Genomic DNA, 27,019 nt, shown 5'->3' on the forward strand with positions numbered 1-27,019 from the left:
TGATGACTTCCCCAAAACTATCCTTCAAGATCACGTGAAGTGTTAATACCACTTTATAATGCTTTGGTAAGGCCACTCTTGGAATATTGCATTCAATTTTGGTCGCCACGATGTCAAAAAGATGCTGAGACTCTAGAAAGAGGGCAGATAAGAGCAACAAAGATGATTAGGGGACTGGAGGCTAAAACATATGAAGAACGGTTGCAGGAACTGGGTATGTCTTGTTTAATGAAAAGAAGGACTAGGGGAGACATGATAGCAGTGTTCCAATATCTCAGGGGTTGCCACAAAGAAGAGGGAAGCCAAACTATTCTCCAAAGCCTCTGAGGGTAGAACAAGAAGCAAGGGTGGAAATTAATCAAGGAGAGAAGCAACTTAAAACTAAGGAGAAATGTCCTGACAGTGAGAACAATTAACCAGTGGAACAACTTGCCTGCAGAAGTTGTGAACGCTCCAACACTGGAAATTTTTAAGAAAATGTTGGATAGCCATTTGTCTGAAATGGTGTAGGGTTTCCTGCCTGGGCCAGGGGTTGGACTAACCTCCAAGGTCCCTTCCAACTCTGTTGTTGTTATGTTATGTTATGTTATGTTATGTTATGTTATGTTATGTTATGTTATGTTATGTTATGTTATGTTATGTTATGTTATGTTATGTTATGTTATGTTGTTATGTTATGTTATGTTATGTTATGTTATGTTATGTTATGTTATGTTATGTTATGTTATGTTATGTTATGTTATGTTATGTTATGTTATGTTATGTTACGTTACGTTACGTTACGTTACGTTACGTTACGTTACGTTACGTTACGTTATGTTATCCTCCATGATCCAGTCTCCCCTGCAGCATTCCTGAAAGATACCACCTCGCCACGGCCAACTGACAGCTGACCAATGGCCACTCTCCAGCCAAACGGAACCTCGGGACGCGAGAACCCACTGATGTCACATATCTGCAATTCCAGGTGACCGAGTATGGTCGACATCCCTGAGCCTTAGAAATGGAATCTCGGCAGAAACATATCAAGTTTATGGCTCAGAAATACTTGGACAGCAGCCAGAGAAAGACACCTCAAATACCACCCATTTATAAAAGGCAGGTACATTCTTTTTCACCAAACAGGAAGATCTATCTATATATCCCTACGTCTTTTGCCTGAGGTTAAAATAATCTAGCAAAGTAAGAAGGAAAGATAAATCTTAGGGATTGGTTGGTTCCCCCCAAACTGTTGCTAAGCCAACTTTGATCCATTATAGTCGGCGTTGCAAACGTGCCAACCAACCATTTTATAGTTTAGCATACATGTGGAGAGTCCAATATGTTCCCCTGATGCTGGGATTTTGAACTGGGGTTTTAATTGGCAACCACAACAGCCTCTTGGCTCCTGTTGGTCTTCTTTGGAATTATAAAGGTTTTTAATCTTACAGAACTTCAAGACCCACCTCTGTTATTTTGGGTTCCTTCCAACGTCTTAGCCGACAGCGCTCAAAATTGAAGAGTCTACTCAAGGCAGAAGGACCCTTAAAAGTTTATTTCTTGAAAGGATTTATTTTTAGCATTTATTTGCTGTCCATCTCATATATCCAACAACTGCTGGGCAGCTTACAGCATGAATTAATCAGCGTACATTAATGATTCGAGGGATGGTAATAAGTCTTCACACTGGGAAGTCCTTGGAAGGAACTCACAGCGTACAAACTGAATAAATAAATCGTGGATAGACTTCCTTTACAATTTTCTAGAAAGGAATATCTAAACTGGTAGACTTGGTCAGTTCTACTTTAGACCCTGGCTGGTTTAGGACTGTTGATCAGTCCTAAATCAAATCAACCACTTGATTTGTAATAGAGGGGTAGATAGCGTAAGTGCCCATCATACTTTTAAATTTTTATTTATGCTTTCAAGCCACTCTTGACAAATCTATATAGCCTGGGAACAAACGAGGGAGGGAAAGAAGGAGAGGGAGGGAGAGAGAGGGAGGGAGGGGGGAGGGAGGGGGAGAGAATGTGTGCTTCAGCAAAGTATGATAAAATAGTAGAGCATTTTATGTCTAAATGCTGTACAAGATAGCTTAGTTTTTTTTAATGCAATAAAGCCAAAGAATATATATACTGACCATCAATTGTGTTGTAAATGTTGTACCTTGATGAAGGTATCTTTTCTTTTATGTACACTGAGAGCATATGCACCAAGACAAATTCCTTGTGTGTCCAATCACACTAGGTCAATAAAATAAAATTCTATTCCATTCTAAGACGAAGGAAGAACCTCAGTAGGTCTACTTCTTGATTCAGGTTTTTGTTAGTAGATGGGTGAGCTCCATTTTTATGGGGAAGATTTTAGCTGTGTTCAACACTAGCTGAACCATTGCTCATTCTTGCTTTGCGGGGATGTCCTTCTCAGGGCCACATTAATACATCTAAAATAAATAAGTATAAAGAAATGGAAGAAATAAAACAAGTGCAGAGTTTTTGTGGTTGACACATTAATTTTTCACACCCCCGATGTTTGTAATTATTATTTTTTGATTGAAGAAGACTAGCACCCAACCAGCCAATTGCAGGAGAATGCATGGGGTGAATTTTGGCGTTTTGTTTCCAGGGTTGAGCAAGGCACAGAAGCGAGGAGGACCCCCTTATTCCCAGACATTTATGGCGGAAAGAAAAACAGTAAGTGCAATCCTTCCCGGACAACGCTCCAAGTTCCATTTTTTTATAATCCTTGTGACTTCCTTAGTGAAGAAGCTGCACATCAGTGTGGTGACCTTAGGCACGTAGAAGTAATGGGAGCCGTTTTCTAATTCAAGATGATTTAAATTTATTTATTTATTTATTTAGATTTTTATACCACCCTTCTCCCGAAGGACTCACGGCGGTGAACAGCCAAAAAACAACAACTAGTACATAAATAAGCTTAAAAACATATTAAAAACTAATTATAAACTGGCCCAATTTAAAATTAACACTAAAATAAACAGTCCTAAAAACCCTCTTAAAATTCCCTCAAGCTAGCCCTGCACGGTGGAATAGAAAAGTCTTGAGCTCGCGTTTAAAAGACCGGAGGTCAGGGAGTTGACGCAGCCCCAGAGGCAGCTCGTTCCATGGGGCTGGAGCCCCCACAGAAAAGGCCCTCCCCCTGGGGACTGCCAGTCGACATTGTTTGACTGACGGCACCCTGAGGAGGCCCGCACAGCTATAGGCGGCAGTAGGCGGTCCCGAAGGTAACCCGGTCCTGTGCCATGAAGCGCTTTAAAGGTGATGACCAGTACCTTGAATTGCACCCGGAAGACCACCGGCAACCAGTGCAGGCTGCGCAGGAGCAGTGTTATATGGGAGCATCGCGGTGCCCCTTCTATTACCCGCGCAGCCACATTCTGGACCAGTTGGACTACAGACAAAACCTCAGAGTGAGATTTTTTCTCTCTCCATGTTTTGCTAGTGTTCAGTGCTGTCCTTTGCCAGCCCAGATCGATACACCTGCAAACTTGGCTCTGCAAACTTGGCTCTTTAACTCTTTTAACTTTTTTAACTCTTTTAACTTTCAACTCTGGGAGTTGAAGTCCACAAGTCTTAAAAGAGCCAAGTTTGCAGACCCCGGACCTACTTTAAGCAAGTTTTTAAAACAGAATATCTGGGATATTCTTAAAACAGCCTCCGAGGTAAGGAATCATGACACGATAGATCTTGATGGATCTCGGGGGTCAAATTCATACATATCTAGTCCAGTTCCATCAAAGGAGTTTGATCAGGTGGTTAAAGCACCGCACCAGAATCTGGCTGTTCTGATCTAGGCTTCCTGATAAAAGCACACAGTGAGTCCCCAAAACCTTCTTTATTTTCAACGGCTGTGAACTCTGCTCATTCAGAGCCCTTTTCATTTTCAATCTGTTCATTCATAGACGAGTCACAAATAGTTTGTAAAGAGTCCGACAGAAGTCGCCACAGTTCATCGGGATAAGGCTGACACGCTGCCAAAGATCTAATTGGCCGTTAACTTTGCAAGGCCACTCGTGTTGTGACCCAGGCCCCAAGTAGGTAGTAGGAAACTCAGTCTGTGAAAAAAAAAAAAACTTTATTCAAACAGCTGAGAATGACTTCATTCTCGGCGCAGTTCAAGTAAATTAAAGCGAATTCCTCCCAAAACAAATTCCTCAGTCCTATCGCCAACCTTGGTCCAATTAGGCAAACTGCCAAAGGCCTTTCTTGGCAAACGTTCAGAAGACAACAATACAAAAATAAATAGGGTTTATTCCTCTTTATTTATAAAGAGGAAGCTACCAACATTGTTTTCCGGCAAAGCCCAAACACCGTTGCTGGTCTGTTTTAAGCCTTATGGGAGGGGCCAATTTGCTCCTCCTTTATGTCTTATGGGAGGGGCCAATCATCTCCAAGCCCTACTTCCGAGTTGTCCTTTTTGTCTTCACTGTTCTTGCCTTTTTTTTTATTTACATTTATATCCCGCCCTTCTCCGAAGACTCAGGGCGGCTTACAGTGTGTAAGGCAATAGTCTCATTCTATTTGTATATTTACAAAGTCAACTTATTGCCCCCCCCCAAACAATCTGGGTCCTCATTTTACCTACCTTATAAAGGATGGAAGGCTGAGTCAACCTTGGGCCTGGTGGGGCTTGAACCTGCAGTAATTGCAGGCTGCTGTGTTTTAATAACAGTCAGATTCTGGCAGATCTGCGCATGTGCGTACTGGGAACAGGCTCCCTCTGTTCCTCTGCCTCGCTGATGTCTGACTCTGGAGACTCCGGAGGCAGCACATAACTCCCAGATGGCCCTGGCCCCCTCTCTGCCTCCGATGCAGAGCCCTCATCCGAGCCTTCCCCTGACTCCAGGACTGGCCCATGTTCCTCCCCAGCCTCCTCACTGTCCGACTCTGCTGCCAGCTCCGCAGGCCGCCGGCGGACCACAACACTGGCAAACTCTGAGTTTTAGTCCCGCATTAAGTATGAAAGCTGACTGGGTGACTTTGGGCCAATCACCAGGCGAGAGTGAGTTCTAGTTCTGCCATAGGCATGAAAGCTGGCTGGGTGAGTTAAGGCCAGCTCCTCTCTCTCTCTCATCCCAACCCATCTTGCAGGATCATTGTTGGCAGGAAAACAGGAAATAGCATTAGATATGTTCGCTGCCTTAAATTATTTATAAAAATCATAAAGGCGGGATAAAAAATGAATGGCGTTTCTCGCCCCAACAGTCTTGTGAGACGGAGGGTAAGCCAAGAGATAAAGAGGAGGCTGCAAAGGATTGCAAAACTGGCTTCCTTAGCCCCATTCTTAACTCTTCTAAAACTCTTCTTTTTGAAAATCCCCCGCCTTAATTAAGACTGCTTGCTAACTTCTTGTTCCTTTGTTTAGAAGAAAAGGCTGGAGGTCGGTTGCAACTGCAGTTGAATATGGACAGTCCAGGCCCAGCAGCTTACTCCCCTCCAACCATGGCCTGCCGAGAAACCATCGCCCCGTCCTACACTTTTGGGTGCAAGACCCCTCCTCGAGGTATTGGGGAAGGGGTGCAGGGGCCACGAACCAAGTCCATCTGGCAGGTAAACCACCACCTGCCTTAAGATGAAGGTCCTTGTATATAATTATATACAAGATACTAGAACCACAGGTGGCACGCGGAGCCATATCGGTAGGCCCGCGAGCTCACCTCCGGCACGGATGTGTGTGCCAGCCAGTTGATTTTTCAGGCCTTCTGGGCCCACTGGAAGTCGGGAAACAGGCCATTTCCAGCCTCCGGGAGGTGGGAAGGCCCGTTTTTTGCTCTCCCCAGGCCCCAGAGCCTTTCTAGGAGTCTGGGGAGGATGAAAACGCCCTTCACCCCCTCTCCGGAGTCTCTCCGGAGGCCAGATATGACACGTTTTGGAAGTCATGGGTCGAACACTATTTCAGGAGAAAACACAGGTGGTCCTCGACTTATAACCATTCGTTTAGTGACCGATGTCATAACAGCGGTGGAGAAAAAAGTGACTTATGACAAGCTTTTCACCCTTTAGAAGTGTTGGCGGCAATCCCCAAAGCCACCTAATCCAAATTCAGACGCTTAGGAAGTGACTCACATTTAAGTATCCTGGGGTCACGTTTTTGCGCAAAGGGGAAGCCCAGTTCACGACCCCTAATTACTAATTTAATAACTGCAGGTTTACTGAACAGCTGTGGCAAGAAACGTAAAACCGAGCAACGCTCTCTTAACTGTCTCGCTTAGCGACGGAAATTTTAAGCTCAGTTATGGCCGTCAGTCGAGGAAAGCTTTAAATTGGCTCCCAATGTTTAAAAAACAACAACACTTCACCCTTAATAATAATAAAAAAGAGAGGACCTAGATTGAATTCTTTGCTGAAAATTGGCCAAGGTTTCTTACCCGGATGCATCAGATGTAAAACTGTCGTGTCCCACTCCTCCGCTGACGACCGGGTCAGGGAAATCCGAATCAGGCTTGCCTCTGCAGCTCTGCCAAAGTCCTAGCAAAGTCCTCAGGGCAGGCAGGAGATCAGAAAGTGACTTCAGCAAGATATGTTTAGACTTTGCCTGACTCAGAGAATGCCAGAAAGCAGATCCTTTATATAGGCCATGGGGTGTGGCTCCATGACTCAGCACTTATCCAGGCCTGCCCCTCCCTTCCTTCTGTTGCCTCCGCCTATCAAGTCTTCTGACGCGTGGGTCACTCCAGTCTGCAGCTGTTGGCAATTGACCTTCCTCAGGCTCACATGCTGTGGGGGAGGGGGAGGGATCTAGTTGCTCCGTTTGCCTGGGCATGGAGCCAGGGCTGGGGCCGGGAGGTGCTTCCTCCTCCTCAGCCTGTCTGGGCATGGAGCCAGGGCTGGGGCCGGGAGGCATACTAGGACATTCCTCAATGTTCGGAAGCAGATAAGAAGGCCCCGGCTGCGGTGAAAGCGGGCGAGACACAACAAAAACCATTCGAACAGCAGGGCCCAAAGTGTCCCATGGTTGGTCTCTTCCTATCGATCGAGTGCGAGATTGAATGATGAGAAATCCCAAGGTGTCTTTTTTTTTTTTAAGCGTTCTCTCCTTTGCGCCGCGACTTTTGTGTCATTTTTTACTAGAAGGCGGAGGGCGTCGTGCGTGGCAAAAGTCTTGGTTCATGAGCAAGAACCCTTTCTGGAGGAAAGTGGACTTCGGCACCGAAACCAACGTACGTGTGGCTTACAAGGCAGGGTCTCCTGGAAGCTCCTTCAGATGTGATGGCTAGAAGTCCACCACGAGCGGACGTCAATAAACTTAAGGCAGTTCAGTCTAGTCTAGTCTAGTCTGGTCTGGTCTAGTTCCCCTCTCTTTTTTTTTTCCTCCCCACCCCCTCCTCCAGTGGCCTTCTCCATCACAATACGGTCAACTCTTAGGAACCAAACTTGGCAACCGGTCAAACACCCCGAACTTCACTTTCGGCCAGAGGGGCGAGTACTGTTTGATTAACAAAGGTGAGATGATCCCAAGAAACCTTCTCCGGGGACAGGGAATCCAGGAGGTTGAGGAACATCTGGACAACCATGAGCAAGCAGCTCAACAGCTCTTGGGCTGACCTTGGAGCTTAAGCAAGGGCAAGCTTGTTTCGGATTTGGGAGATAAGTCACAGAGTCCCAGCCTGTAGAACATCCCAAACGAAACATCTGCAACTTCGGAGAACACCAAAAGACCCCAGGGGTCTGCAATGGGTGAAATGCTCCCAGTTCGGACAGGATCGATTGATCCGGTAGCGATGGCGGTGGGTGGTTCGGAGAACCGGTAGCAAAAATCCCACCAGGAACCACAAAATCCTTTTTTTTAAAATTTCCATTTATATCCCGCCTTTCTCCGAAGACTCAGGGCGGCTTACACTATGTCAAGCAATAGTCTTCATCCATTTGTATATTATATACAAAGTCAACTTATTGCACCCCAACAATCTGAGTCCTCATTTTACCTACCTTATAAAGGATGGAAGGCTGAGTCAACCTTGGGCCTGGTGGGACTTGAACTTGCAGTAATTGCAAGCAGCTGTGTTAATAACAGACTGTCTTAGCAGTCTGAGCCACCAGAGGCCCTTTTGGCTTATCTCGCTCTCCCCTCTCTCTGTTTCTCTCTGTCTCTGCCTTGGCCATTTCTCCATCCGTCGCCTTTACCTTCTCAGGCCAGGCGAGGAATGACTGCGAGGAGGGGGCAAGGGGCAGGGCCAGCCAGTGGTGGGATCACCTGACAGGGAGCCACAGCAGAGGGCCCAAAGAGCCGCATGCGGCTCTGGAGCCGCAGGTTGCTGATCCCTGCCATAGTTCAACCCTGAGCTACAAATATTCTTTTCTAAGGTTACATCCATTTTTCTCCTGCAGGCGCCATAGACGAACCGGGACCCAGTCAATATAACATCGACCGTGCCTATACGCTTGTGCTTCACCGTTCACCGTCCATCATCATCAACCCTGCCCCACTCACTCTGTACAAATGGATCGAAAAAGGTGAGGAAGGACGGACGTATATCAGAATTGGGGAAGGTTCTCAGTCATCCATGTCATAGCTGTATCGAAAATGGTTTGTTTTTACTCAAAAGGCAACTGGACCGATTTTTGGAGGATTACTTCATTCTCAGCTTAGTCCAAATTAATTCCTAAACAAAGTCCCTTCAGAAAAAGTCCTTTGGCTTTATCACAAACCTTTCTTGGCAAAGCCCCACGATTTTCTTGGCAAAGCCCCACGAAGTTCAGAAACGAGATGGCAGCTAGAAACCAACGTACGTGTGGCTTACAAGGCAGGGTCTCCTGGAAGCTCCTTCAGATGTGATGGCTAGAAGTCCACCACGAGCGGACGTCAATAAACTTAAGGCAGTTCAGTCTAGTCTAGTCTAGTCTGGTCTGGTCTAGTTCCCCTCTCTTTTTTTTTTCCTCCCCACCCCCTCCTCCAGTGGCCTTCTCCATCACAATACGGTCAACTCTTAGGAACCAAACTTGGCAACCGGTCAAACACCCCGAACTTCACTTTCGGCCAGAGGGGCGAGTACTGTTTGATTAACAAAGGTGAGATGATCCCAAGAAACCTTCTCCGGGGACAGGGAATCCAGGAGGTTGAGGAACATCTGGACAACCATGAGCAAGCAGCTCAACAGCTCTTGGGCTGACCTTGGAGCTTAAGCAAGGGCAAGCTTGTTTCGGATTTGGGAGATAAGTCACAGAGTCCCAGCCTGTAGAACATCCCAACGAACCACCTGCACCTTCGGAGAACACCAAAAGACCCCAGGGGTCTGCAATGGGTGAAATGCTCCCAGTTCGGACAGGATCGATTGATCCGGTAGCGATGGCGGTGGGTGGTTCGGAGAACCGGTAGCAAAAATCCCACCAGGAACCACAAAATCCTTTTTTTTAAAATTTCCATTTATATCCCGCCTTTCTCCGAAGACTCAGGGCGGCTTACACTATGTCAAGCAATAGTCTTCATCCATTTGTATATTATATACAAAGTCAACTTATTGCACCCCAACAATCTGAGTCCTCATTTTACCTACCTTATAAAGGATGGAAGGCTGAGTCAACCTTGGGCCTGGTGGGACTTGAACTTGCAGTAATTGCAAGCAGCTGTGTTAATAACAGACTGTCTTAGCAGTCTGAGCCACCAGAGGCCCTTTTGGCTTATCTCGCTCTCCCCTCTCTCTGTTTCTCTCTGTCTCTGCCTTGGCCATTTCTCCATCCGTCGCCTTTACCTTCTCAGGCCAGGCGAGGAATGACTGCGAGGAGGGGGCAAGGGGCAGGGCCAGCCAGTGGTGGGATCACCTGACAGGGAGCCACAGCAGAGGGCCCAAAGAGCCGCATGCGGCTCTGGAGCCGCAGGTTGCTGATCCCTGCCATAGTTCAACCCTGAGCTACAAATATTCTTTTCTAAGGTTACATCCATTTTTCTCCTGCAGGCGCCATAGACGAACCGGGACCCAGTCAATATAACATCGACCGTGCCTATACGTTTGTGCTTCACCGTTCACCGTCCATCATCATCAACCCTGCCCCACTCACTCTGTACAAATGGATCGAAAAAGGTGAGGAAGGACGGACGTATATCAGAATTGGGGAAGGTTCTCAGTCATCCATGTCATAGCTGTATCGAAAATGGTTTGTTTTTTACTTCGAAAAGGCAACTGGACCGATTTTTGGAGGGGATTACTTCATTCTCAGCTTAGTCCAAATTAATTCCTAAACAAAGTCCCTTCAGAAAAAGTCCTTTGGCTTTATCACAAACCTTTCTTGGCAAAGCCCCACGATTTTCTTGGCAAAGCCCCACGAAGTTCAGAAACGAGATGGCAGCTAGAAACCAACGTAGCAATGTTGCTTTCCTACAAAGAGCCCAAGAGCCGTTGCTGCTCTTTTAAGCCTTATGGAAGGGGCCAATCATCTCCTGGCCTTACTCCTGAGTTGTTCTCTTTGCTTTAGCTGCTCTTGCTCTTGCCTCCTGTTCCTCTGCTTCTCTGCTGTCCGCCTCTGGAGGCTCCAGAGTCCGTGCATCACTCCCAGATGGGCCTGGCTCCATCTCTGCCTCCGACACAGAGCCCTCATCTGGGCCTTCCCCTGACTCCAAGACTAACCCATTGTCCTCCCCAGCCTCCTCACTATCCGACTCCGCTGCCAGCTCCACGGGCTACTGGCGGACCACAACAGAGGAAGACACCACCTATCCCATTTACAATGTAGGGGCCGTTCAGCATCCACCTGTGCTTTGGTTCCCGAGTCCTCCGTTTTTCACCTAACAGCTCTGCACATATGTGCATCTGGAACAGGCCCCAGCTGTTCTTCTTCCTCCTCACTCATCTCTGCCTCCAAAGGCAGCTGCCTCTCCGGTGGCTGGGAAATATCCGACGGCCCTCGCTCTTATCTCTGCGTCGGACACAGAGCATCCACCAGAGCCTTCTCCAGACTCCAGAAGCGGCCCAAGTTCCTCCCCAACTTCATTATCCGAGTCTGCCACCAGGCCGAAACATCAAGCTTTACATAAACTACGATCTTCACAGCTCCAGAACCTTTGTCCCTTCTAACCTGGGGTACAATTTTGATAGAATTCTTAGCTTCAGAGCAAAATCCAGATACGCAAGGGACATCAAATGACCTCCAGCCTCTTATCTTTTTTTTCTTTTACAGAGGAGACTCCTGGCCCGGGGGCTTACAACGTAGACAAAGGCTACAACGCTCGTCTGCCCAGGTGCCCAAGCTTCTACATCCAAGGCGTGAGACGACCCAAGAAGCACGAAACCGGGCCGTTTTCGACACTGTGAAGCTATAGTGACAAAAGAAACCAGTCTGGGCTCCTTCCCGCTCCATTTCTGCTGCTTTTAACATCTGTAGGCTGCTTGCGGTTTTAATACATGGTTGCAAAAAAAAAAATGAACGAACATAAAAAAAGGCACTCTCCCCTGTTTATAAGCCTTCTGGGCATCAGGCCGAGTTATATTAGCGAGGGAGAAGAGAAATAAAGAAAATCAGTCTATGAAAAGTGTGAGGATTAAAGCCCAGTAGCCCATTGAAAATATTTGTGGAATAGAAAAGTCATTTAAAAAAAAAAAAGTATAAAAGGTAAAGGGTCCCCTTGCACATATGTGCTTGTCGTTCCTGACTCTAGGGGGCGGTGCGCATCTGGTTCAAAGCCGAAGAGCCAGCGCTGTCCAAAGATGTCTCCGTGGTCATGTGATCGGCATGACTCAACGCCAAAGGCGCACGGAACGCTGTTACCTTCCCACCAAAGGTGGTCCCTATTTTTATACTTGCATTTTTTAGGTGCTTTCGAACTGCTAGGTTGGCAGAAGCTGGGACAAGGAACGGGAGGGAGCTCACCCTGTTAACACGGCGCTAGGGATTCAAACCACTGAACTGCCAACCTTTTGATAGACAAGCTCAGGATCTTAGCCACTGAACCACCGCATCCCTTAAAAAAGCACTTTAATAAGTAAGAGTGTTTGCCAATTTTACACTTACAAAGTTTCACCAAAAAAAAATTGCCGAATTGCATTTCTTGACCTTACCTTCATTTAAAAAAAAACAACAACAGGTCAACGGAGAAGCAAAATCTTTCCATGTTTGTACACAAAGCGTTTTAATACAATTAGATTTGTGCAGTGTAGGCAATGCTGCTAAAATATTTGCTATTTTTTTTATAGTTATGTACTGAAAAATAAAATCTTTGGCTGTAAAACTCAGCCAAACGGATTTTGAGAAGAGTTTAAAAAAAATTAAATCCCTAACAATATTTCTGCGTTCATAATAGTCCTCAACTTACGACCACAGTTGAACCCAAAATTTCTGTTTGTGAGACATGTTAAGTGAATTTTGCCCCATTTAATGACCTTTTTTGCCAGAGCTGTGAAGTGAAATCACTAGTTAAGTTAGTAACCCAGTTGTTAACATGAATTTGGCTCCCCCCCACTGAATTTTCTTGTCAAAAGGTCACAAGGGGATCAAGGTGCTAAGCATCCAAATTTCAATCATCTGACCATGAGGATGTTGCAATGGTTGTTAAGTGAAACACGGTCGTAAGTCCCTTTTTTCAGCCCCACTGTAACTTTGAATGGTCACTAAATGAACTGTTGTAAGTGGAGGACGATCTCTAGAGAATTTACCCACAAGGCAAATCTGGTGTAATGGGTTTTAAAAGAAGAATTGAGAAAGAGCTGGAGTTAACCTGGTACAATTTTTATTATTTGGAATGCGTACACAACCTTTTCAACATTTTTAAGGGGTCGTGATGGCATCACGCCCTAATAAGTGGAGAGGTGATGAAGATAAAGACTCCCATCTTTCATGGCAGCAGCCAAACTAAAACTATATTTGTTACAGAAGGACAGAAGTACAGTTGCATGCAGTCCGTTCAGGTGGCAGACTTAGCTCTGTTGGAAAAGGAAAAAAAAAATAAAAGGCAGATTCAGTTTTATTATTCGTGGATTGCCTTTCTCTCTTGCAACAACCCTGGACCAGGGAAGGAATCGCCCTGAGAGTTTTACTGGCAGGTGTAAGACATTTTTTTTTTATTTATTAGATTTCCTTTTATCCCACCTTTATTTTTTCATAAGCAGCTCAAGGTAGCAAAAAGTACGTAATATTCTTCCCTCCTCCAATTTCTCCCACGACGACGATCCTGTTGAGGTGGATTGGGCCGAGAAAGAGCGACTGGCTCAAAGTCACCCAGTCGGCTTTCGTGCCTAAGGCAGGACTAGAACTCACTCCTCTGGTGATTGGACTCAAAATTCACCCAGCCAGCTTTCACAGCTAAGGTGAGACTAGAACTCAGTCTCCTGGTTTCTGTCGTGTCCCACTCCTCCTCTGATGGCCGGGTCGGGGAAGTCCGTATCAAGCGTGGCTGCAAAGCCTCTGCAGCTTTGCCAAAGTTCTGTCAGAGTTCTCAGGGCAGGCAGGAGACCAGGATGTGACTTCAGCAATCCAAGTTAGACTTTGCCTGACTCAAAGAATGCCAGAAAGCAGATCCTTTATATAGGCCATGGGCTGTGGCTCCATGACTCAGCACTTATCCAGGCCTGCCCCTCCCTTCCTTTTGCTGATGTCGCCTCTCCACACTCCGGAAGCGTGGGTCCCTCCAGCCTCCAGCAATTCCAGCTTGTGACTGGCTTCACACTCCCCAGGCTCACATGCTGTGGGGGAGGGGCCCAACTGCTCCGTTTGTCCGGGCATGGTGCCAGGACTAGGGGCTGGAGGCATGTCAGGCCATTCGTCTTGCTCGGTCTGTCCGGGCATTGTGCCAGGACTGGGGCCTGGAGGCATGCCAGGACATTCTTCTGCACTATCAGCATCCGGCAGGAAACGAGAGGGGCCTGGCTGCGGAGAGGGGGGCGAGCGAGGCACAACAGTTTCTAGGTCAACACCTTAATCACAACGCCAAAAGGCTGCAGCTGATCGATTTTTAAGAATGCAAACTACTCACCGCTGGGCATTCAATCGCCCCACTATTGATGTCATCAATAATATCGTGTGGGTGCCTCCCATCAACACTGCAGCCAACCGACTGAGCAGTCCCCAGGATCTCCTTAATAGTTCCTGCAAAAAAGCCAAGAACATCTGAATTCACATTGGTGTCCATCTGCTGGGTATGCCGCGGCACACAAGCTTGCTTCCCTACCCCAAAAGGTAGATGTGCAAAAGTCACTGTAGGTCAAAGATATGCAAAAGCCACAAAAGAATCCCCTTAAATTCACAATTCCTTGTGCATCCTAACCCACAAGGGGCTCTTCCCAATCTCTCATCATTAAATACGGGGAGGTTTATTACATCTTGTTTGAGAAATCAACTACTTCTCCGTTAGGAAAGAGCTTTCTGCTTTTTTCAAGGCACCCCGGTAAAAAAATTGAGTTTGAACACAAGACGCAGACTTCAAAAGGAAAGGCCAAACCTAGCTCACAATCTGTTAAAATTTCAATTTAAAAGCGTACTGCCGGTTAATTTTACTGGATATTTCTCTTTTATCCTTCTCTCTTTTGAGCTACAATCCTGGCCTTTCAACACACATTCATTTTAGGATCATGGATTCTTCAACGTAGTAAAGGCAAAGGTTCCCCTCGCACATACGTGCTAGTCGTTGCCGACTCTAGGGGGTGGTGCTCATCTCTGTTTGAAAGCCGAAGAGCCAGCGCTGTCCGAAGACGTCTCTGTGGTCAAGTGGCCGGCATGACTCAACGCCAAAGGCGCACGGAACGCTGTTCCCTTCCCACCAAAGGTGGTCCCTATTTTTTCTACTTGCATTTTTATGTGCTTTCGAAACTGCTAGGTTGGCAGAAGCTGGGACAAGGGAGCTCACCCTGTTACATGGGGATTCAAACCGCTGAGCTGCCGACCTTTCAATTGACAAGCTCAACGTCCTAGCCCCTGAGCCACCGCGTCCCTCTTCATCTTCAACATAAGATGAATGTAAAAGAGTGGTTTCTGCCACTCGTCAAGATCAAAAGACTAAGGCAGAGAACTGTCTTTAACTCTCAGTAAGGTCACTGCAGGTTAGGGAGGACAAAGGCTCCAGAAGCTATGGGGGCTTCATCACTGGAGGATTTTAAGAAGAGACTGGACAGCCATTTGTCTGGTGTAAGGTCTCCTTCTTGAGCAGGGGGCTGGACTGGAAGACCCCCAAGTTCCTAATTGTCAGCTGCTGAGAACAAGACTCTTCATTGAACAAGTGGTCCCAACATACCTGAGAGTTCCCGGGCCAAAGATCGATGTCTCATCTGCCGGGCAATGTTGACGATGTCATCAAAGCTGACACTGCCATTGTGTTTAACTGTTAAGGAGGGGGGGAAAAAACACAACAGGAGCCCAGTTGGGTTTTGCAAGGAGAGCAAGTCGCTCGCATCTTTCAGAAAACTTGGCGTGCTTGCCATTCTGCTTCTGTTCCCAGTCTTCGGCACAGAGTTACCCACGGAGAGAATAGCTCTGTTTCCTTGAAAGGGCGTTTTGCTCTCAGCTCACCACTGGAATGCACAAGCCACGGCTGAAAATCGGCAAGCGCAGTGGCGGGTGGCTGGGGCGAAGAACATCTGAATTCACATTGGTGTCCATCTGCTGGGTATGCCGCGGCACACAAGCTTGCTTCCCTACCCCAAAAGGTAGATGTGCAAAAGTCACTGTAGGTCAAAGATATGCAAAAGCCACAAAAGAATCCCCTTAAATTCACAATTCCTTGTGCATCCTAACCCACAAGGGGCTCTTCCCAATCTCTCATCATTAAATACGGGGAGGTTTATTACATCTTGTTTGAGAAATCAACTACTTCTCCGTTAGGAAAGAGCTTTCTGCTTTTTTCAAGGCACCCCGGTAAAAAAATTGAGTTTGAACACAAGACGCAGACTTCAAAAGGAAAGGCCAAACCTAGCTCACAATCTGTTAAAATTTCAATTTAAAAGCGTACTGCCGGTTAATTTTACTGGATATTTCTCTTTTATCCTTCTCTCTTTTGAGCTACAATCCTGGCCTTTCAACACACATTCATTTTAGGATCATGGATTCTTCAACGGAGTAAAGGCAAGGTTCCTCAAGACATACGTGCTAGTCGTTGCCGACTCTAGGGGGTGGTGCTCATCTCTGTTTGAAAGCCGAAGAGCCAGCGCTGTCCGAAGACGTCTCTGTGGTCAAGTGGCCGGCATGACTCAACGCCAAAGGCGCACGGAACGCTGTTCCCTTCCCACCAAAGGTGGTCCCTATTTTTTCTACTTGCATTTTTATGTGCTTTCGAAACTGCTAGGTTGGCAGAAGCTGGGACAAGGGAGCTCACCCTGTTACATGGGGATTCAAACCGCTGAGCTGCCGACCTTTCAATTGACAAGCTCAACGTCCTAGCCCCTGAGCCACCGCGTCCCTCTTCATCTTCAACATAAGATGAATGTAAAAGAGTGGTTTCTGCCACTCGTCAAGATCAAAAGACTAAGGCAGAGAACTGTCTTTAACTCTCAGTAAGGTCACTGCAGGTTAGGAGGACAAAGGCTCCAGAAGCTATGGGGGCTTCATCACTGGAGGATTTTAAGAAGAGACTGGACAGCCATTTGTCTGGTGTAAGGTCTCCTTCTTGAGCAGGGGGCTGGACTGGAAGACCCCCAAGTTCCTAATTGTCAGCTGCTGAGAACAAGACTCTTCATTGAACAAGTGGTCCCAACATACCTGAGAGTTCCCGGGCCAAAGATCGATGTCTCATCTGCCGGGCAATGTTGACGATGTCATCAAAGCTGACACTGCCATTGTGTTTAACTGTTAAGGAGGGGGGGGGGGGGAGAAAAAAACACAACAGGAGCCCAGTTGGGTTTTGCAAGGAGAGCAAGTCGCTCGCATCTTTCAGAAAACTTGGCGTGCTTGCCATTCTGCTTCTGTTCCCAGTCTTCGGCACAGAGTTACCCACGGAGAGAATAGCTCTGTTTCCTTGAAAGGGCGTTTTGCTCTCAGCTCACCACTGGAATGCACAAGCCACGGCTGAAAATCGGCAAGCGCAGTGGCGGGTGGCTGGGGCGAAGAACATCACTGCTGTGTCCTCACCCCGAAAACCTGGGCACGCATCGAGGATGTCTGTGTGTGTGTGTCCTTTTCCAACCCCAATTAACAAGCTCTTCGACTTACGACTTGAGCAATTGTAGCCCAACATTTCCATTGCTAAAGCGAGACGGTCGAGTGCTGCCCCGTTTTACGACCTTTCTGGCCACAATTGTTAAAAGTGAAATCTCTGCCGTTGTTAAATTGGTTAACACGAAGGTCACAAAAAAGGGATGACCTGGCCCCAGGACACTGCAACCGTCATAACTACGAGTCAGTTGCCAAGCGCCTGAATTTTGATCACACGATCATGGGTATGGTGCAATGGCGGTGTGAAAAACTGTTGTTAAGTCACTTTTCTCAGTGTCGTGACTTCTGGACAGTCACTAAAGGAACTGTTTTAAGTCAGGGATTATTTGTATTAGTGGAGGTGACAGCTATGAAAGTTTTAAACATCGGCTTTGTAAGCTAGCTTGCATCACAACCCGACCACCTTCTATACGTATTTGGCTGACTTCATACCCAATCTTTCCAAACCAACATTTGTCTTTCCCCTCCCCCGCCCGAGCTGGGCTGAGTCTGCAGCTGAGCGGTCGATGGAAATCGGGAAGTGTACATTATCTTATATAAAAATAAGGAGACACTCACTGTTCTTCTGCTTCTTGCGATCGCGAGGCGGCTCCTTCAGAGCCTTGATAATCAGGGCAGAGGCTGACGGGACCACCTCAATCTACAGGAGGGCAAAAGAGCCGAATTGTGAGATCGGAAGGAGATGGGGCTTTCTGCCCCAAACAATCCAAGCCACTTCGTTAAGCCCACAAACGACTTAAAATCTCTGTCCCTTTAACTGAGCCGCAAGGTAATCTGAAGTCGGCTTCAATGTTGGGTGGACTCAAGCCAGTGTGATTTACTCTTAACAAAATGTACACGAGCCCCATTTTATGAATCTTTGTATGCTATGCTGAGCCTCTGACTTGGCACAACGCCTGAATTATTTACAAGGCGACAGTCAGATGACGGGTCTGTTACAAGGATGTGGTAACAATGAGCAGGGTGGAAACCTGGATAAACTCAACAGATCCAAAACGCAAGAAGCCGATTACTATTTCCCAAGCCTCAAAACGCAGCCAAACCCTTACACCCTTAACTGATGTATCAGGACATTTTTATTAAAACCATCCAGGTACTAGATTCCCAAAGGGCTTATATTCTACTAAAGGTCCAGTCTTATAAGCGACTTCCCACGGAGCAAATTTGAGTGGTACTCATTTTATCGACCTCGGAAGGATGATAGGCTGAGTCAACCCTGCCGGGGATTAAAGCTCAAGGCGGCAGCTCGGCCAGTCCTTTTGAGACGCATTAACCAGAGAGCCATCCCTTGTGGCGTGACGTCTACCTGAGCTTGCCTGTTCTGAATCGTCAGCTTCACCGTGATCCTCAGTCCTTTCCAGTCGCCGGTGGCCTTGGCAATGTCATCTCCCACCTTCTTTGGAGACTGGAAAAAAAGGCAGAAGCGGAGTTTTTAAATGTTTGGCTAATATACGCCAATAGGGTACTGGCCAAAGATTCTGACCCTGAAATAGGACATACATTCAACTAATCAAACCAGTAGCTGCCCAGTCACTTAAATTTAGTAGCTGCTACAAGTCAATCAATGCCAAATATTAGGCCAGAATTCAGCACAACTCTAGGTGTGATTCTAATGGCCAACACCCAAGGATGGGTGAAGACAATTTTGTAGACTTTTAAGAATCAGATTATAAATCTTCCAGCCCGCTATTTTTTGGAGGGGGATAATAAATTCACCCACTACAGGTTAATCAACGTGGGGGAAATTGACTGCCTGTAGCGGCTTCTAAGCATCTCACACATAATTCCTAGACAAAAGCTCTAATTCAGAAAACGTAAAAAAAAAAAAAAAGACATACCAAACCCAAAGGTCCAATTTTGGGAGCCAGGGCAGAAGTGGCCCCGACTTCACCTCCGGTACATCTCAGGAACACTGCAAGAAAAGTATGACCGTAACTTTGTTGCTTGTATCCTTACGATTTATATTGATTGGTTCACGATGGCTTATTGGTACCCTATGACTACTATTAAGTGTTGTACCTTATGATTCTCGATGAAGGTATCTTTTCTTTTATGTACACTGAAAGCATATGCAAAGACAAATTCCTTGTGTGTCCAATCCCACTTGGCCAATAAAAATGCTATTCTATTCTATGAATCTTGAGGAACGTATCTTTCCTTTTATGTGCACTGAGAGCATATGCACCAAAAACAAATTCCTTGTGTGTTCAATCACACTTGACCAATAAAATATTCTATTCTATGATTCTTGACGAACGTATCTTATCTTTTTATGTACACTGAGAGCGTATGCACCGAAGACAAATTCCTTGTGTGTCCAATCCTACTTGGCCAATAAAAATGCTATTCTATGATTCTTGAAGAATGTATCTTGTCTTTTTATGTACACTGAGAGCGTATGCACCAAAGACATTCCTTGTGTGTCCAATCCCACTTGGCCAATAAAAATGCTATTCTATGATTCTTGGAGAATGTATCTTGTCTTTTTATGTACACTGAGAGCGTATGCACCAAAGACAAATTCCTTGTGTGTCCAATCCCACTTGGCCAATAAAAATGCTATTCTATTCTATGATTCTTGACGAACGTATCTTTCCTTTTATGTGAACTGAGAGCATATGCACCAAAGACAAATTCCTTGTGTGTTCAATCACACTTGGCCAATAAAAATGCTATTCTATGATTCTTGGAGAATGTATCTTATCTTTTTATGCACACTGAGAGCGTATGCACCGAAGACAAATTCCTTGTGTGTCCAATCACACTTGGCCAATAAAATAATCTATTCTAGTCTAAAATGAACACAACATAAAGATCTATGACAACTATTAAAATTAACCCCAAACATTCCCGATTCCTGGCAGCTGCAGTAAGATTCCCCAGGGTAGGTTTTTTTGTTTGGCAAAAGTAGGCTGCCTTCCCACCTGACAAGTTTATTTGGCAATTCAGAGGGAAACAACCGAGCACCGAAGGGCTAGAAAATGGGGGCTCAGCGTATAGTGGGATTAATTATCTTATGAAAACTCCCCATTTTTTTTAAACCACCCTGCAATCCCTTTTATTTTGTTAAATTTATATGCCGCCGTTCTCGGTTCATTAATCATGATTTCATCATTCACCATCTGAACAAATTAATGAAATGATTTAACTCACAGGTCTCTCCAACCTTGGCCATTTTAAGCCTGGAGGACTCCAACTCCCAGAATTCCCCAGCCAGCTTTGCTGGCTGGGGAATTCTGGGAGTTGGAGTCCTCCAGGCTTAAAATGGCCAGATTGGAGACCACTGATTTAACTAACCCCCTGATTAAGCGACGGGTTGGGGACAACAAGTTTCCTGTAAAAATCAAGCCAAATACTGAATCTGTAACAGAAAATACAAACTAGAAACGCAAGGAGAAGCGTTCACACGTGCTAAATCCTGCGGGAAGCTCTAACGGAGAAAACGATCCGAAACGCGGCCTAAGATTAAGGTTTAAAGAACCAGGCAGGCTCCATACCCACCGACTTTGATCTCGTTGGGGTCGAACTTGGGCGGCATGGCGGCTACGGTATCGTCCGGCCAACGTCCGGCTCAGATGGCGGCGGATTCAACAAACCGACACGGAGGATTCCGCCACGAAAACGTAAAAGGCCTCTCGGAAGGGCGACTCCGCGAGGATATATCCGACGAGATCTCGCGAGATAATTCGGGTCAGCAACGGCCGTCTCGACTCCGCCTTCACGAACGCGACGTCCGGCCTAGCTCTCGCGAGACTCGCGGCTCTCCGCCGCCATGGCTGCTAAGGGCACCGGCGCCGGGCGAAGAAGCGAAACCTTTTGAAGGGCCGTTTTTGTTTTGTTTTTTCCTGGCGGAGCCCGGGAACGGGGCGCGACGCGGCGGCTTCCCGGGGACTAGCCGCATGGAGGGAGCGGGGGGGAAAAGAAAAGTGGAAGAGGGTGGGCTCTGAGCCTAGTTTTTTTTTTTTTTTGTCCTGAGGCGGTAAATACGGGCCGCGAGGAGGGACAATCTTGGCGAGGTGGGCGTGGCTCGGCTCCTCCTCCTTTCCCCTCAAGCCCTGGGCGTGGATCCAGGGAAGGGGGCGTGGCCGCTCCTTAGCTGTGCCCCCTCCTCCTCCTCTTTCTGGGCGTGGCTAGGCCAGCTGGTCTTGCATTTCCTGCATTTTTATATTTAGCCATTGGGGTTTTATTTCTCTCTCTTCCCCACCATCAACTCAGTTGCAACAGCTTTGGCTTCCGATTACCACCCACCCAGCCCATCCTCCTGCTGGCATGACAGGCAAAAAATCCAGCTTTACCTGTTGAGTGCCTGCCTGGATCCCTTGGCACTCAACTTTTTTTTTTTTGCAAGGCGTCTCCTTGGGAATACATCCAGTCCAATGCCATGGGGGCTTCCTGGCAGGTAAGAAAAGGGGAGGGGGTGGCTGCAATTTAATTTAGAGGAAAGAACAGGTGTGTGTGTGTGTGTATGTGGGGGGGTGTCTCTCTTTGCAAGAGGGGAAAGCTGTCATCCGAATGAGCTGGGTGGCTCCAAAGGAAAATGAATAGAATTTATTTTATTTATAAATAGAATACGATTACCATACAATGACAGGAAGAGGAGAGGCTCATTAATTTATGATTGGGGGAAAAAAATCGGGGGTGGGTGGGATTTTTCCCCTAGTGCCTTTTCCGACTAATATTAATTATAGATAGATAGATAGATAGATAGATAGATAGATAGATAGATAGATAGATAGATAGATAGATAGATAGATAGATAGGTAGGTAGGTAGGTAGGTAGGTAGGTAGGTAGGTAGGTAGGTAGATAGATATACAGGGGGCTGGACTAGAAGGCCTCCAAGGTCCCTTCCAACTCTGTTGTTATATTACATATAGATATAGGTCTTGGCATATTTGGGTCTTTTCCCATGTAAGGTTGAGAGTGCTGCCCAACTCCCAGTAATTCTCAGCGGTATAAAAGGTTTTAGTAAAGACAGAAGCTTGTTTACAAGTGCGAGACGCGTCTTTAATTGCCAAGCTCCAGCCAATGTCATTGTTCCAACTGATTTTATTGTTTGCCTGTCTCCCTTAAAGGCACAGTTATTTGTTACTTTTAAATAACACATGACGGATTCGGTCGCCCTTTCAGAGGTCTGTTTCCGAGGTGTTGAAAGATTTCTTTGTATTTCAAATCTTAAAATTGTACTCCTGGGGGAAGGACAGTGGTGGGATTCAGCCAGTTCGCACCACTTCGGGAGAACCGGTTGTTAACTTTCTGAACAGTTTGGCAAACTGGTTGTTAGAAGAAATCATTAGGGCAGAGAACCGGTTGTTAAATTACTTGAATCCCACCACTGGGGGAAGATACTGCAAAATCCCCATTCCCTACCGATTCCAGGGGAAGGATACTGCAAAATCCCCATTCCAGGGGGAAGGATATTGCAAAATCTCCAGTTCCACCCCACTCTGGGGGCCAGCCAGAGGTAGTATTTGCTGGTTCTCCAAACTACTCAAAACTTCCTCTACCGGTTCTCCAGAACCTGCTGGATTTCACCCCGATGGGATCCTTGATGTTCTCTGAGCTTGGGGGTTTTCTTGCAGACAGTTCATTACCCAACTAGGTAGCGTCATCAGTGCTATAGCGGAGGGGAGTTTGCAGAGTGGAGGAAAAGGAGGAGGAGGAGGACTCTGGGTCCCTTATGGTTCTTCTTGCAGATGTTTCATTACCCAACTAGGTAATGTCATCAGCGCGCCAACAAGAGAAGTCATACTTGGTGCTTTCAAGAGGACATCCCTATTTTAACGATTAATCTTCATTTCCATTGGCGATCAAGCAGTCTTAACCTTCCAGAGGGGTTTTTTTTTTGTCCTATCTCTCACCTTCCCTGATCATTGAGCTTGGAGGCTGGGGCTGATGGGGATTTGTGTCCAAGGGCAACTGGAGGGAAGCTAGTTTAAAGACAGTGGGTCTGGGTGTCAAGGTAATGAGACGGTGTTCATTTCCTAGGGTGCGGTAGGCAGAACCTGCTGAGCAGCCCAATCTGTGGATGACTTGACCTGGGATGTAACCCTGATCTTCCTGCTGCTCGGCTTTCTGATCGCCGTCCTGTCGCGGCCGCCTTTTCCCGCTGAGCTGGGATAAATGGAGACAGGAGGCAAGATGCTGCTTTTCTTTCGGAAAAGGAAGGCCAGCAGCGAAGCCCGGAAACGTCTGGAATACCAAATGTGTCTTGTAAGTCATGAGAAGACAACCGCTCGTATCAGGAACCTTGCTTGGGTTATAAGGGCCTCTGTGGCTCAGACTGGTAAGACAGTCTGTTATTAACACAGCTGCCGGCAATTACTGCAGGTTCTAGTCCCACCAGGCCCAAGGTTGACTCAGCCTTCCATCCTTCATAAGGTAGGTAAAATGAGGACCCAGATTGTTGGGGGCAATAAGTTGACTTTGTATATAAATATACAAATAGGATGAAGACTATTGCTAACATAGTGTAAGCCGCCCTGAGTCTTCGGAGAAGGGCGGGATATAAATGCAAATAAAAAAAAAGAAAAAAAAGATGGGGGGTAATAATAATAATAATAATAATATTTTAATTTTTATACCGCCCTTCTCCCGAAGGACTCAGGGTGGTTAACAGCCAGATACAATACAATACAATACAATAAAACCAATTAAAAAACTTATTCAATATTTAAATTTAAATTTAAATTATAAAATACATAATATAAAACCCCATTTAAAATCCAATTTAAAAAACCCGTTTTATGCCAGTCCTGCTCGGAAGAATAAATACGTCTTCAGCTCGCGGCGAAAGGTCCGGAGGTCAGGAAGTTGACGGAGTCCAGGAGGAAGCTCGTTCCAGAGGGTAGGTGCCCCCACAGAGAAGGCTCTCCCCTTGGGGTCGCCAGCCGGCATTGTTTGGCTGACGGCACCCTATGGAGACGCTCTCTATGGGAGCGCACCGGTCGGTGGGAGGCATATGGTAACAGAAGGCGGTCCCGAAGATAGGGTAGAAGAAGTTTCTCAGAAGCTTCCTGATGGACCGAACTAGAAGAGGTCCTCTCTCGTCCTGGTCCTTTGAGAGCCCTTGGGAACCACAGTTGAGCACTGTTCCCTCTAAGTTACAACATTCCCCCCCCCCCCCAATCCTTGCGATGACTTCTTCATCTCCCATCGTGGCTACGTAGACATTAACGGTCCATGTCTTCAAAGGCACCAAGGATCTGCTAACGAAGTAGGGTTTGTTCACTCGAGACCCCAAGCGAACCACTGAAGAACAAAAGTTTCAGTTCTCCACGCTTGGGGAAACTCAACCGGGGTCACCAATATTGCTCAGTTCCTCCTCTTTCCTAGCCACTTTTTTTTTTTTACTTTAGTTCAGGAAAAGCTGAAGATTTATTTTGAGGAATTGAAATGATTTCCCGCTCACCCCTCGCCCGATTTTGCAAACAGTAAAACTCATCTGCTCATTTATCAACAGGCCAAAGAAGCTGGAGCAGATGATATCCTCGATATCTCCAAGTGTGAACTTTCTGAGGTAAATTCTCTCCATTTCTGGTTTCTTTTTTTTTTATAAACATTTTTTTTTATTTTTTATAAACAAACAAAACACAATCCGTAATCATTCAGTGTATCATCCAGGTAAGTCTTTTGTGACTTCTTCTTATTCCTCCATTCTTCATCGTTTCTTAATATTTTCCATTCATTTGTTATAACATTCTCCCCACGTTGTTCATTTATAATAACATTCTCCCCATATTTCTTATTTCTTATTAATACGTTTATCTTATTTACCTTATGTATATCTCTTCTCTAACCAAGAGTAAAATTGTCCCCATATCCTAAAATATTCCGATTCCTCTCTTTCTTTAATTATCAAAGTCAATCTATTCATTTCTGCACAATCTAAATTTCTGATGGCTTCCGTCTCACCAAAGATTGTCTTTCTCTTTCTTTTTAGCTTCCGTATGGTGCCTTTGCAACTTGCAGAGTGTTGCAGAAGAAGGTAAGAAAGGAGATGGAATTTTAGCACAAGAGCCAAGATGCAATGCCTATTTATATATATATATATATATATTTGTTTTCTGAGGTTTTCGCGGGTGTTTGTATGTAGATCTTTGGTTATTCGGGTTTTCTCCCGCGTAAAATTGGAAGTGTCTTGGCGACGTTTCGACGAAGTCTCATTCGTCATCTTCAGGCTTCAGCTTCGTGCTTCTGGGAGCAATGCGAATGCGAATGCAATGCAAATGAGACTTCGTCGAAACGTCGCTAAGACACTTCCAATTTTACGCGGGAGAAAACCCGAATAACCAAAGATCTACATATATATATATGATAAACCGTCTTGAATGTCCAAAAAGCTGATGATTTTAATTTTAAAAAGAACTGTTCAGAGTTACTAGGAGGAATTTCATTAAATACTTTGAATTTCATTAAACACTTCTAGATGTTCCCTTGAGGGCCAGAAACGTGTTCCTCAAATTCTCAAAATTGTGAGAATCAGGTTTTGTCCAATATTTTATCCACTCTTCCTATTGTTTGCATTTACCTTATTTTTCGGAGTATAAGATGCACCTGCCTTTTTTGGTGAGGAAAACGAGAAAAAGAAATCTGCCTCTGCCTCCCAGCAATTTTGCCTAGTTGCAACAAACAGCAAATAGCCTGCTTTACTTTCATTTTCGTTTTCAGCATAGCTTGATTAGCATAAGAAAAAAAAAATCTGCTCCCAGCAATTTACCTCTTTGCAGCAGGCAGCAGAGGCCCGCGTAAAACAGCTGAGAGTTGGGAGGCCGATCCAAGGGACAGTCAACTTCTGCTAATCAGGCTGTGCTGAAGCTGAAATGGGCTGTTTCTTCTTGCTGCTTGCTGCAAGGAGGTAAATTGCTGGGAGGCAGAGGCCAAAGGGTGGGAGCCAGTGTGTGGCGGGGCTACATTCAGTGTATAAGACACACCCAAATTTTCACCCCCTTTTAGGGAGGGAAAAAGGTGTGTCTTATACTCCGAAAAATATGGTATATTCAGGCTTCTCTTCGATCTGATATATTTCATATCTCAAACACTTCTGTCAAATTCTTTCCTTTGTACTTTCAGATAACCCAGTTTAGCTAGTCTCTCCTTTCCAGGTCAGCTGTGGAACAACAACCTTCTTTGTTGTTTTCTCTTTCAGGTGCTGATCGTTCACACCAATTATTTGTCGTCCCTCGTCCCCAAATCCTGCAGCCTCTCTAATCTCGTAACTGTGAAGGTGATTCACAGTTGTTTTCATCCGCTTTGGGTGGGAGCTTGTGTAAGATCCAGAATCAAAAGAACAAGCAACAAAAAAAAAAAACCCTAGCTTAAGACTTCCCTGTATTTTAGCAAACTTTTCGCCGGGCAGAATGCTGTCGTATTCTTCCATTCCTCGTTTCTGGATTATAATCGCCTCACCTTTCGTGGTTCAACCATGGAGGCTAGGCAGAAGATTATTGGAGTTGAACAATAATCAAGAAGCACCATATCTACCCTTGGGAGTGGATTTTTATGGATTTCTTTATTCTCCTCTTCCAGGTTTTAGATCTCCATGACAACCAACTGACCTCCCTTCCCGCCGATATCAACCAGTTGACTTCTCTTCAGGTACAGGAAGATGCTCAGGAATCTCTTGGCAGTTTCAGGAAACAATGTGGTCCCTCTCTCTCTCTCTTTCTCTCTCTCTCTCTCTCTCTCTCTCTCTTTCGAGGTGGTTTCACACTTGCACATTTGACTGAGGTTTGAACAGATCGCGCGGGGTGGACTCGACCCGCCCAGGTTGAAGATGTGTATTTTTGTCCTTTTTTTGTTTCTGTCCTTGGTAGGTTTTGAACGTAGAAAAGAATGTTTTAAAAGCTCTTCCGGACTCCATTGGGGATCTCGCTCAGCTTCAGACGCTGAATTTGAAAGGTATGGCAAAACAGTGATATCTGGAAAGAACGACGGCTTTGGTTCTTAACTTAAG

General features: G+C 45.9%; 3 protein-coding genes and 2 non-coding genes across 8 annotated transcripts in view; 2 read left to right on the forward strand and 3 right to left on the reverse strand.

Annotated features, from left to right (window-relative positions):
* The first annotated feature begins 1,003 nt into the window (after positions 1–1,003).
* Positions 1,004–11,245, forward strand: STPG3 (sperm-tail PG-rich repeat containing 3). The gene is made up of 7 exons (XM_058159348.1): positions 1,004–1,149; positions 2,629–2,672; positions 5,365–5,502; positions 7,071–7,159; positions 7,331–7,442; positions 9,893–10,018; positions 11,112–11,245. Exons 1-7 carry the CDS (start codon positions 1,004–1,006, stop codon positions 11,243–11,245), a joined length of 789 nt encoding a protein of 262 aa, XP_058015331.1.
* A 1,390-nt stretch (positions 11,246–12,635) lies between these two features.
* RPL12 (ribosomal protein L12) lies at positions 12,636–20,743 on the reverse strand. Its single transcript, XM_058159251.1, has 7 exons — positions 20,568–20,743; positions 18,905–18,978; positions 18,373–18,471; positions 17,625–17,706; positions 16,614–16,700; positions 13,900–14,012; positions 12,636–12,850 (listed from the first exon to the last, which is right to left on the reverse strand). The coding sequence occupies exons 1-7, from the start codon at positions 20,602–20,604 to the stop codon at positions 12,845–12,847; spliced, it is 498 nt and encodes a 165-aa protein (XP_058015234.1). The 5' UTR covers positions 20,605–20,743; the 3' UTR covers positions 12,636–12,844.
* Positions 15,346–15,477, reverse strand: LOC131186314 (small nucleolar RNA SNORA65). Its single transcript, XR_009152345.1, has one exon. It is a non-coding gene; the product is annotated as a small nucleolar RNA SNORA65 (small nucleolar RNA).
* On the reverse strand, positions 16,815–16,946 carry LOC131186308 (small nucleolar RNA SNORA65). Its single transcript, XR_009152339.1, has one exon. It is a non-coding gene; the product is annotated as a small nucleolar RNA SNORA65 (small nucleolar RNA).
* A 129-nt stretch (positions 20,744–20,872) lies between the features above and the next one.
* Positions 20,873–27,019, forward strand: part of LRSAM1 (leucine rich repeat and sterile alpha motif containing 1) — a 31,342-nt gene continuing 25,195 nt past the window's right edge. For 3 of the 4 annotated variants that reach the window (XM_058159248.1, XM_058159247.1, XM_058159249.1), the window contains exons 1-7: positions 20,873–21,465; positions 23,053–23,277; positions 24,527–24,583; positions 25,007–25,051; positions 26,213–26,290; positions 26,593–26,661; positions 26,880–26,964. In XM_058159248.1, the coding sequence (XP_058015231.1) occupies positions 23,188–23,277; positions 24,527–24,583; positions 25,007–25,051; positions 26,213–26,290; positions 26,593–26,661; positions 26,880–26,964 (424 nt within the window). In that variant the 5' untranslated portion in view covers positions 20,873–21,465; positions 23,053–23,187. The remainder of the gene's footprint in view (positions 21,466–23,052; positions 23,278–24,526; positions 24,584–25,006; positions 25,052–26,212; positions 26,291–26,592; positions 26,662–26,879; positions 26,965–27,019) is intronic. The other variant, XM_058159246.1, reaches the window with a different exon arrangement.

The sequence above is a fragment of the Ahaetulla prasina genome, chromosome 16 (genome assembly GCF_028640845.1).
Source record: "Ahaetulla prasina isolate Xishuangbanna chromosome 16, ASM2864084v1, whole genome shotgun sequence".
Taxonomy (NCBI): domain Eukaryota; kingdom Metazoa; phylum Chordata; class Lepidosauria; order Squamata; family Colubridae; genus Ahaetulla; species Ahaetulla prasina.